At 46.9% G+C, this 12,406-nt stretch overlaps 1 protein-coding gene across 1 annotated transcript in view; it reads right to left on the bottom strand.

Annotated features, from left to right (window-relative positions):
- The window catches only part of LOC310771298 (general transcription factor IIF subunit 1-like), a gene marked incomplete at both ends in the record, with an annotated part of 32,026 nt that overhangs the window by 4,387 nt on the left and 15,233 nt on the right, over nucleotides 1-12,406 (bottom strand). The window contains 4 exons of the mRNA XM_083663942.1: nucleotides 4,237-4,396; nucleotides 5,625-5,824; nucleotides 6,416-6,586; nucleotides 7,412-7,593. Coding sequence (XP_083520068.1) covers nucleotides 4,237-4,396; nucleotides 5,625-5,824; nucleotides 6,416-6,586; nucleotides 7,412-7,593 — 713 coding nt within the window. The remainder of the gene's footprint in view (nucleotides 1-4,236; nucleotides 4,397-5,624; nucleotides 5,825-6,415; nucleotides 6,587-7,411; nucleotides 7,594-12,406) is intronic.

Genomic DNA, 12,406 nt, shown 5'->3' with positions numbered 1-12,406 from the left:
ACCTAAGGGAGCAATCTCAGATACACACGGCTTTGGTCTCGTCGACTATTAGAGGTAAGATGTGATGCATTGATATTAAATTTATACTGTTTAATAACAATCGAAAAAGTTGCTCGTAGCTGCTTTAACAACCAAGTAACGTTAAATAATGTCATTATTGAGTTGAACTGATTGGAACGAGGACATCATTAAAAATGCCCGACTTTGTAGTGCTCTTCATAATCAGGTAAGCTGCCTGAAGCTGTAGGCTGCTCAGCCACATCGCTCGGTTAGTTAACGACCAAGTAATGTTACATAATGTCATTATTGAGTTGTGTGCATTATCAACATAACAATATATCTTTGCAAGTTACAGAATAATTATCTACGCTATCCCCAGTTATAAAGGAATGCACGCATGGCCGTAACTAGCTATGAGGACGGGGAGGTCCGGACCTCCCCTAATATTTCAGAGAATTTATTTTTATTTTTATAAAACAATCTGCATGGAAAAGCATGAAAAACACGGGATCGCTTTTATTTTGAAACGAAAGGCAGGTCAGGCAGGAAGTCATCTGACGCCGCGTCCGCGGTAACTTGATTCCGAGAGAGCAGCAGCATGGTGGTGAGTGATGACTGTCTGTCTGCCTGGCGAGATAATTGAAGGTGAGCGAGCTGCGAGACAGTGAGCGAGTGAACGACAGACAGTGAGTGACACTGACAGATTTTTTAGCAACAACCAAGAAAGTAAGTGTCTAGTCTGTCTCTTAAGTAATGTTACCTGTGTGACAATTGCCAAGCTCCCGAAGTCAGGTATGCAGGTGGCTATATGCATGGTTTCAGTTTCATGACCCAATAAGTAACAAAAAGAGGTGGTGTAAAGTTAAAAACAACATAATATATTTTATTTTATTTTTCAATCGTTCCTATCAGGAATAAATAAATGTCCCTCTGTATGTTTTTTATTATTATCGATGATGACTTTGTGTGTTGTGTACGGCTTGGGTTGTGTACCTGTGTTTGTAGGTGTCATTTTGATATGAATTTGGCTAAAACAGTTTGTGTTTGTTAGTTACAATTATGTTGACAGGAGAGCTGAGCAGGTGGTGACATGAAAGAGAATATACTGAATAATGACATCACAACAGTATAATCCTAATGTTGATTTAAAATGATATATTACTCTAAATATGGCTAAAAAAGGGACCTCCCCTATTTCGGAACCCTGGTTACGGCCCTGAATGCACGATATGTATTGCTGGCCACTAGGCTTGGCCAATTGACAGCGCCAGTGCGTATGGGTCTGTAAGACATATCCCATTAACCAACGTTAATTTCGATGCATAACATTGCTTATCACTAGGCGATAAGCTGTGGTAGTAAGCCGAGAACTGCATTTTAAAACTAAAATCTAACTGTGTGTCGCAGATGAGCACAGAGCAGTCCTGACAGCGGGATGGCTTAACTCTCGCTCTCGCGAGAGTTTTGGTGAGGTGATGTTCAGTTGGAGAGAGTCGTCATGGAGACAATCGGCTAGTGTATTTCAAACAGTGATTTCCAGGCGGTCTGAGTCGTATAGTGTATTTCAATCAGTTGTTCAGTCGTGATAAAAAATCTTAATGAAAAAGTCTTGTAGTGTAAACTCCCCAGTCTTTCAAAATCTGTGAAAGATGTTCAGAGTTGGTCAGAATTGGGTAGTGTATTTGAGGCATTAGGCAATGTTTGGGGGTACCTCAACAACATGGCTAATCGTTTTCAACATGGAAAATGGTTCTAACCATATCCACCCACATACCCCTAGCCACTCCCTCTAACCCACCCCTCAAATCCCGAATCTCTACGACCTTCATATCCCTAGCCCCGCCCCCTTCCCACAACCCACATCCCCGAGCCACTCCCCCTACCCACCCCTCAAACCCCGACTCTGTAAAGCTTTGTTCACACCGAGATATTTATTTTTCTCCCTGTCGCTCGATTCAACCCTTTGGAATCGCTCTGTCGCTGTGTTTAAATCGCTCGTCAACAGGCACAAGAATTGACGGACATCTGGCTAACGTTAGACAGGATGAAAAGGTAATATCATGATGTTTTTCCACTACGAGCCACTGTAGTTGTTTACAAACTAAGCCTATCAGCGTGCTCATAACGCGAGCTTGCGTATCTATACCGGTAGTACAGACTTCACTTCATGCCAAAGGCCACGATGGTGCACTTCTACACCTCCATCGTTGAGTCCATCCTCACCTCCTCCATCACCGTCTGGTATGCTGCTGCCACTCTCAAAGACACTAACAGACTTCAGCGCATCATCCGCTGCGCTGAGAGGATAATCGGATGCAACCTGCCATCCCTCCAGGACCTGCATGCAGTCAGGACACTGAAGAGGTCTCGCAAGATCATGGCTGACCCCTCCCACCCTGGCCACAAACTCTTTAAGACACTCCCCCACGGCAAGAGACTGAGGTCTGCCAAGACCAGAACCACCCGCCACAAGACCAGCTTCTTCCCAACCGCCATCAGCCTCACCAACAAGGCCCGGAAACCCCTTCCGCCAAGGACCTCACCAACCACCCGCCCCCGCACACACAAACTCACTACCTCCTCCTAAACTCCTGTTTAACTGGGACTGTAAATTCATGTAGATTCCCTGCACATTTGATGCCTATTTGACTTAGCCTGTAAATTTCATGTACATTTAATGTAAACTCTTATTTAACTCCGACTGTAAATTCATGTAAATTGTGGGAACTCTGATTCAAGTCAGTAGTCAAAAGCAGGTTTTAAACGCAATATGCGTTGTTTTATTAACTCAAAAAGAAAGTTCATCCCTTCTCGGGGACATCAGGGAACTATAACTCATTCGGCCAGGGTTAGCCTGCGGCTCCGTAGGGGTGTTCTCCCCACCACGTAGCCCGGCCTCACTTCCTCATTTTTAATTGCTCCAATATCGTGCCTGGGAACGAGAGGAGAGAGTCTGGGTCAGGTAACAGCAATATAATCACATGCGAATGTTTAGGGAGAGGATCGGGAAATGTACTTACCGCCCGACAGCAAGGAGCTTCCTTCTGGAGGAAAACCAGCCACACAGTGAGGTTCAGAGCGGTGTCTGGTTTTCTATGGCCCTTAATTGGGGGATCCGCTCCAGCCGTGCGCTCTGCTCCTAAGCGCGCCCGGCTGTCAGCGGTCCCACTGATTCAACATGAAATTGGGGAAGTACCTGTTGTTGATGACGCGGCCTAGACACCGTTTCTGTCGGGATTCCCCGGCTCTGACGTCACTGTGGTGGCTGGTTGTCCTCCTGCTCTCACCTGTCAAGCAGTAGGTTACCGAGACTCCACAAAATCCACTGCCTATTTAACGTCTATTTAACTCAGTCTGTAAATCTCATGTAAATTCAACGCAAATTCATATTTATCATCCAGAGAACACTTCACCACTCATGTACATATTGTATATATTTACTCGATTTGATCGCACTTGCAACTTTGTGATTGTCTTTAGTTATCTTCCTACTTCTTATCTCTGTATATTGATGTGACCGCTACGCTGCAAACAGACACTAAGACAAATTCCTCATATGTAACTTGCATACTGTGGCAATAAAAGTGATTCTGATTCATGTCAGCTGTCAGCCTGTCAATGCGATTTGTTGCCACACTAATAAACCAGCGGTTTGTTCCAAGCCAGTGTGATCCTTGACTCACACGGCAGCCAATCAGCGTTGAGCAGCAAGCGACTTTTGCCAGCGTAATTTCGCTCGAGTTGGGATAGTTAATCTGGGGCGACGAGCGAATTTTCGCCCTATCGCTCTGTCTCTGTCGCCCAGCGATTTTTCTCCCGGGCGAATATACGCTCAATCACTCTTTGTATGTAAACTCGATGCCAGCGAAAAACTTTAATAGGTCGGTGTGAACGCACCTTAAGACCTTCCTATCCATTTTCTGACCCATTTTTCTCTAGCCCCACCCCTTTCCCTCACCACGCCCCTCAAGGCACAATGACCTTGAACTTTGACCACCAAAATCTAATCAGTTCATCCTTGAGTCCAAGTGGATGTTTCAGCCAAATTTGAACAAATTCCCTCAAGGTGTTCCTGAGATATTGTGTTAACGAGCATGGGACGTACAACCTGAAAACATAATGCTTACAGGCAGCCACATCTATCACCTGCGGAGGCATAACAAATATTTTATACATGTGTGACGTGTCCATAAGGTGTGTATGAGTGTGTGTGTATAAGAATGCATTGAATCTGACCTGCTTTCGTCGGACATGTAGTCCACCCCTATGCCCTCGTAGTCGCCGTCATCAGTGTCATCCAGGGCCTCATCGTGAGGCTCATCGTCACTGCCCTTTCTCTTCTTCTTCTTCTTTCCTTTCCCCTCCTCTTTCTTTGCCTTCGCCTTGCTCTCTCCATCTGGTCCAGGGGATGGATGGAAGGAAGCAGGGGAGGAAGGAAGACATATAAGCAGGAGGGGAGCCCAGGCAGTGTCAAGAGAGAAGAGCATGGGGAGGAATAATGGTGAGAGAGGGAGGGAGGGAAGAAGCAAACGTCCATCCTTCGGATGAGACGTTAAACCGAGGTCCTGACTCTCTGTGGTCATTAAAGATCCCATCGGCACTCTTTATAAGAGTAGGGGTGTCACCCCGGTGCCCTGACTAAATTCCCACACAGGCCTTCCTTCAATCATGGCCACCTAATCATCCCTCGTTACTTAACTGCCACATTCAGTCCTCAACTCTCCACCATGATAGCTGATGTGTGGTCAGCGTTCTGCCGCAAACTGGCTGCCGTGCATCACCCAGGTGGGTGCTACACATCGGTTGTGGATGAGTTGAGTTCCCTCCCCTGATATGTGAAGCGCTTTGAGTGTCTTGAAAGGTGCTATATAAACCCAATCAATTATTATTAATTATTATTACAAACAGAACAGAATGAGGAGACATTTAAAATGCTTTACTACAATTACATTTGAAGTGGCTGGTTTTTACTTCTCTTTCACAACCTCTCTCTCTCTGTCTCAGGATCCTTTGCTTTCCTCAGTCACAGCCCACCTCTCTCTCCTCCTTAAGGGGCGTTCACACCGAGATATTTATTTTTCGCTCTGTCGCTCAAGTCAACCCTTTGGAATCGCTCTGTCGCTCTGTTTAAATCGCTCATCAACAGGCACACGAAATGACGGACATGTGGGGGATATAACGTTACGCAATGTCATGCTGTTTGTCCACTACGAGCCACCGTCATTGTTTACAAGCTAAGCCTATCAGCGTGCTCCTAATGCGAGCTGCATACCGGTAGTACAGACTTCACTTCATGTCAGCTGTCAGCCTGTCAATGTGGTTTGTTGCCACACAATAAACCAGCGGTTTGTTCCAAGCCAGTGTGATCCTTGACTCGCTCTCACACGGCAGCCAATCAGCATTGAACAGCGAGCGACTGATGCCAGCGTATTTTCGCTCGAGTTGGAATATTTCATCTTGAGCGACGAGCGTATTTTCTCCCTGTCGCTCTGTCTCTGCCGCTCGGACGCCCAGCGATTATTCTCCCAGGCGAATATACGCTCAATCGCTCGTTTGCATTGACTTTGTATGTAAACTCGACTCCAGCAACAAACTTTAATAGGTCGGTGTGAACGCAGCTTTACCCTCTCCCACGCTGCTGTCGCTGCTGTCGCTGCTGTCGCTGCTGTCGCTGTCGTCGCTGCCCCTCTCCAGGTTGTGGATGCGCAGGTCGCCCTTCTTCTTTTTCTTCTTCCCCGCCTTCTCGGTCTCGTCCTCGTCCTCGTCGCCGGGCCGCAGACGCCTCTGCGCCATGATGCTGAAGTGGTTCACTACCTTGTTCCTCCTGTAGGGGGCGGGGGGCAGGCATCATAAATGCAATGTCCAAAATCCACTTTCTGACGCACCTGCTGGTAAACATATAAACAGTACCTGCCAAAAGCCATATTCATCTACTTTTTTCTTTCTTTCATTTTTTTACCGATGTTAGGCTAGTTGACCATCCAGACAGCAGAGAAACAGGAGGAACAGTTTAGTTTAGATACAGGCAGCTAATCAAAAGCCTGTTTGATACAGAGCCACTCATGGTCAGGCACAGTGATCCAAACCTTTTGAAGAAAGGCAAAGACTGGACAGAAGCAAGGCTTTCAAATATTAGTGGGACACTTACTGATTTATCAGCCAAAGACACATTTGACTGGTATTTGGTGCTTGGCACGTGGTCATTTCCGACTCTGTGTATGTGTGCATGTGAACTACATTTTAAGTTCAAATTGTCTGCTCCACTTATGCATCCAAATACAACTCTCTCTCACACACAAATTCTTTCCAAAACACAAATGAGCTACTTTGCGTGCCACTCCTTCCCCACTGCGCACGTCTTCAATCTCTTTCCCGACCCCCCTCCCTGCATCACAGACACCCAATCCTTCCTCACCTGCCCCACTCCTCCTCAGCTTCCTTGATCTTGAGCTTGCGGTGCTTGGGCAGCAGTGTGAAGTTGTACCAGCCGTGCACGGGGAAAGCCTCGAAGGCCCCATCGGGACACTGTTTGAAGATGTAGTAGGATGCGTTCTCTGTAACACCGCCCTTCTTTGGACCTTTGAAGCTGTAAAAACCGCACACAAACAGACAAGAGGGAGAGAGTGGCTATATTGCACACAAAACGATGCATATCAGGTTCCTAAGCTTTCACATGGGAACATTTTGACCCAGGACATATTGCTGTTTATTAGATTAGGGCTGGGCAATATATATCTATATTGTGATACGGGACAAGCTATAGTAGTCTTACATTATTGGTTATGGTAATATTGTGATATGGCATTACAGTAAAATCTTCTGAACTTACCAGACTATTCTATTATTATATCCACATTACTGTATTGATCAAAAATCTCATTGTGTAAATATTTTGCAAAAGCATGAATAGTCATCCCTAAAATATGGTTGCAATATCGATATCGCAGTATGTGATCAAACATATCGTGATATTTAATTTGGTCCATATCGCCCAGCCCTAAAATGGTGTGAAAGTCAATTTTTCGCTACCTAGCGGCTATAGTTGCTTTGCAACTGTTTTTTTCCCATCTTTCCTGCATAGATCCCAGGTTTTTGGCTGAAACTGAGCCACAGCAAGGGATGCATGTGAACTCCACAGTACTAACACATTCTGGGGGTTTACTGTTTAAGATCTAAACGAGTTTAAAAAGGAATTTCCACATCTACTGCATGGAAAGTTGGATTAGTGAGTCATTCCCAATGCATTCAAATATGAGTGCATTGACCCTAATTTGTGAAAGTAAGTGTGTTTAGATTATGACGACAACATGCAAGCCTATTGAGAAAGAAAGAAAGAGAAAGTCAGTGAGTTCGAGTCCGTTTGAGATGGGAAGAGTGAGAGACAGAGTTAAAGAATCGTGTTTGTCCCCACCTCTTGCCAGCTCGGCCGTTGACGTCGAGGATCCAGGGCTGGTCCTCCACTTTGAACTCACTCGTCAACTTCTTCCGCCGCCTTTCCCCCCGCTGCTTCTTGCCATACTGACTGCCGGCCGCGCCTTCATACTTGTCCTCCCCGTACATCCGCAGGGCGCTCATGTCTCTTTCCATATGAGCCTGGGGGGAGGGAAGGAGGTCATTCAGTCAACTATTATCTGTATGTTAAAATATACTCGGCTTGAGCTGTGACATCTTGACCAGGGCCTCGACTCGAGTCGTCTCCCAAAAGCACCTTCCATACCGACAGGATCACAGGCTTTAAAACAGTGGCGTAGCCAGACTTGACACATTGGGTGTGCAACAGAAAGAGAGGGTGTGCCAGGGGGCGGACCATTTGGTGGCGGCCGCAAGGCCGCCGCCCAAAAAAATTTGGGCCTTTTTAAACCAGATTTAGAGGGAAAATGGCGACATCTAGTGGACAAAAAAAATCACTACATAGTCCCTTTTAACACCTTGGGTGCCATGGATGCCGTACGGCGTCTTTTTATTAATCTCGCTTGGGTGCCAAAGACGCCGTATGGCGTCTTTTTTTCGAAATTGCTTTTATTCAATTTTTAGATCGTTTAGGACCTTGGGCAAGTATTCAACATGAATCCCTACAAGAATCGGATGCGTAAATCGGCGCAATCTTGACGCGATGCAGTGCTGCCCCCCCCCTTCCTGCGTCAGGGCGCTGCCTTTCTCTTCTTGAGAGCGCGACAATCGGCCATTCCTTCCTTGTCTTCCCTTCCTCTCGGTCCGTTTATTTCCTCTTGAGCATATCCATAGCATAGCGAGTATTTAGCGAGTATTTAGCATAGTCATTAGCGATAGATTATATTTAGATCAGTTTGTGAGATTGTGTGGTGAGTAGATTTGAGTGTTTGGCGTGTTTGGTGAGTGGTTTGTGTGTCTGAGACACACAAACCACACACAGTGTGTGTGTGTGTGTGTGTGTGGGAGGGAGATCGCGTGTGTTAGTTAGCGTTAGCAGTAGATTAGCTCTTAGTTAGTAGTGTGTTTGTGAAAAAAAAAACAAAAAAAAACAAAAAAAATAAGTGTCGGTGTTGGTGTTGGTGTCGGTGTGTCTGTCTGTCTGTCTGTGTGTGTGTGTGTGTGTGTAGTTGTCTCTGTCTGTGTGTCTGTTAGCTAGTTTATAGCCAGGTGTAGGCGTGTAGATTAGCAGTATGCCCAGGCGCAGACGGCCTAGGCCCGGAGCTGGCCAGCTTACGCTGGAGCAGGCCCTCTGCCGTGCCGTGAGGAAGAGAGATCTTCCGGAGACTGACTCCGAGGACCCCTCATCCGATCCTTCATCGGATCCTGCGGAATCCAACACGAGGGATGGTGACTGGCATCCACCACCTCGTCATGCCCACCTGGATTCCAGCGAAGGTGAGATGAATCGATTTTCAAAAAATCATCTGATATTGAAAACACATATCATGTATCTTATTTTTATAAACTCTCACTTTGACTACAGACTCTGACGAGTTTGATGAGGAGGAGGAGGAGGAGGAGACTGATCTGGCGCCTCAGAGAGGCTCAGAGGAGGGGGATGTGGCGATGGCGTCTTCTTCAAGAGGTGAGAACCTATACTTTGCAGGAAATTCATGTCACGTATACAGCCAGCTACATCTATAATAATAATAATAATAATTGATTGGATTTATATAGCGCCTTTCTAGACACACAAAGCGCTTCACATATCAGGGGAGGGAGGGGGAGGGAACTCAACTCATCCACCATGTATTTGTCAGGACAAAAGGAAACCATGAGAACAATCTAAACATGTGACTTACAGTACAGTATCTATATAGGAACAGGCATCACTGGCCAGCAAGTAAACAAACCATTGGAGGTAATAATGTAAAAAAAAACAAAAAAAAACGCACACACTTATTCATCAATTTATTTTTGTCAACACAAAGCTTGGTAAGAATAACAATCCTGAATTAGCCTACTAATACCATGTAAAATATAAAATTTCAGAGTTGCAGCACAGCTCTGAGGAGGGGACTGACGATGAAGAGGCAGGTGCTCCCGCCAGCTTTCGTCGTGCCCGCTTGCAGTCCAGTGACGAAGGTGAGATATAAGCCATTTTAGAATTACAATTATTCATCTGATATTGAAAACATAAACTTTTTTCCCTCAAGAATGTATCATATTTTATAAACTCACTTTGACTACAGGGGAGGAGGAGGAGGAGGAGGAGGTGGTGGAGGAGGAGGAGGAGGAGGTGGTGACGACTGAGCGCGTGCGGGCATCTGCAGTTGGGAAGAGAGGGTCTTCAAGAGGTGAGAATCTATAGATACTTTACAGGAAATTCATGTCACGTATGCAGCCAGCTCATCTATAATAATAATAATAATAATATCAATTATTATTATTATTATTATTATTATTATTGTCAACACAAGGCTTCTAATTATTGGAAAAAAGACAGCTTTTTTACATATCACAATTGTCTGAAGAAAAACCTTTTATTTCATTTTTCAGCGGGCAAGCCTCGTCAGGAGGACTCTCCACGCTGGCATACGATGCCAGACTGGAGCCCGACAGTCTTCCCCTTCACAGCAATGCCAGGTCCCAGGAATGCGGCTGCATCACTACAGTCAGACAAGCCGGCAGATTTCCTGGAGCTGTTCCTCTGTGATGAGCTGCTGCAGATCATTGTTCAGCAGACCAACATCTATGCTAAACAGTGCATCGCCGTGCTGGATCAGCTGCACATGCCCTACACCCGGGTAAACGCCTGGCAACCGCTGTCTGTGGGAGAGCTGAAGCGATTCCTGGGGCTCCTCTTCCTCACTGGCCTTATCAAGAAGCCCAAGATTGCGGACTACTGGTCTCTTGATGTGGCGATGGAGACCCCATACTTCAGGAAGACAATGTCCCGCAACAGGTTCCAGCTGATATGGCGCTTTCTCCATTTCTGTGACAATGAGAGGGTCGATGCCACCGACCGGCTCCACAAAGTGCGGCTCATCCTTGACTTGCTCCTCTCCAAGTTCAAGGAAATGTACCAGCCCTCACAAAACATTAGTGTGGATGAAGGGATGCTGTTGTGGAGGGGGAGGCTACGTTTCCGTGTGTACAATCCGGCAAAACCGATAAAGTACGGAATAAAGAGCTATATTCTGTGTGATTCAGAAAACGGGTATTGCTATGCAATGAAACCCTACTGTGGAATTCACAGCACCCTACTGGACACCGTGCAGTTCCTCATTGCCGGCCTTGAGGGTTATGGCTACCGTCTCTGGATGGATAATTTCTACAACAGCGGGACCGTGAGCCGACGTCTCCTCAGCCTCCAGATGCACTCAGCTGGGACACTCCGGGTGAAGAGGGGCGAACCTGCGTCCATCCGGCAGGTGACCATGTCGGATCTGCGAGTAGGTGAACGACTCGCTCGTCATGACGATGGGGTGATGTTCCTGGCATGGCGGGACAAGCGCATCGTCAGGATGATCTCCACCTTCCACCAGGATGTCATGAAGACTGTGGCGGTGAAAGAGAAAGGGCAAAGTGAACGGGTCCTGCAGAGCAAGCCAGCATGTGTTGTCGAGTACAACCAGTACATGAGTGGGGTTGATCGACTTGACCAGAAGATCTCCTACTATCCATTTGTGAGGAAGACGTCCAAATGGAGCTCCAAGTTCGTGGTCTACCTCATGCAGATTGCAATGAGCAATGCATTTACTCTGTACAGGAAATGCAACCCCACGTCCAGCTGCAAAGTCCTCAAAGACTTCACCCTGTCTGTGGTGAAATCGTGGACGGAGGCGACATCTGCTTGCCCCCCCCCTCCTCCTCCGGCAGACGAGCCACCTCCTCTTCCTCCAGGAAAGACGCCAAGACACACACGCCAACGGTCAGCTTCAGTGAGGCAGAATGTAGACTTTGCGGGTCATGTGCCACAGCCGGTGAAAGTCCCGCCCACCAAGAGCAAGGCAAATCGGAAATGTGCGCACTGCGCAGCGAAGGGACACCGAAAGGAGACCAGATTTGTCTGCCCGCAATGTGACCATGTGCCTCTCTGCCTCTACCCCTGCTTTTTTGAGTATCACTCACAGTGATTGTTGTATCTTTATACAACAATCACTGTGAGTGATACTCAAAAAGAGACTAGATAACAGTACTATTATTATTCTATAGTTATTTATAGATTATTATTATATATATTATTATATATTTGTAGAAAAGGGCCCATAATGGCCCACCGTCAAGCCTGTTCTTGGGGCAGTCGATGCCCACCAGCCGGCGCGCCACGACGTGATGATGATGACATCATCAACAATGACACCGATGATGTCATAGCATAGAGCTCACCTGTGAGGTCATCGGCAATGTCAGACGTAACATCGATGATGTCATAGCTCCCTAGAACGTTGTGACATCACCAATGACGTGATGTCATACACCGAAACGCGAGCATATAAGCCACAACTGGGATATTAACTTTAAGACGACTCACTTCTAGGCTTGACTAACCTCATCCAAGAGATTCCAGCTTGATTCCAGAGATTCCCTCAACCCTAATAATGTCAACCTTCACCGCGACCAAACCCGGACCCGAACTGAATCCTGGCCATCTTCCAACCGGCCAGGCCCTGGTGCCTGATTGCCTTACACCCAATCATCCCAGTGGTATTTCAACCGAGTCCCAGGACCGACAATTCGGTCCCTACCTCCATCTCCGTGATTCTGATCGGTCACAGCCCGTGAGCCCTCATCCACGATCCAGCACACTTCACGAGGCAAGCCCAAACGCTTCGCCTCCAGCAAGCCAACAAGCTTCGCTACAATTTGGTCCTTCGAGCCGGATCAGAGGACTTGCGACGCTCAGAGATGGAGCAGGAGTCAGGTGAGCTCGCTCTGGTAACGGCACCCCACCGACCAGAGGAGCAACCCTTCCCCCACCAGATCGAATCTGGATACAGCCAAGTATCCA

Source organism: Poromitra crassiceps (assembly GCF_964638095.1).
Source record: "Poromitra crassiceps genome assembly, contig: HAP1_SCAFFOLD_504, whole genome shotgun sequence".
In the NCBI taxonomy this organism is placed as follows: Eukaryota; Metazoa; Chordata; class Actinopteri; order Beryciformes; family Melamphaidae; genus Poromitra; species Poromitra crassiceps.
The sequence above is the reverse complement of the archived record's forward strand: the minus strand, read 5'-3'. Positions and strand labels throughout refer to the sequence as shown.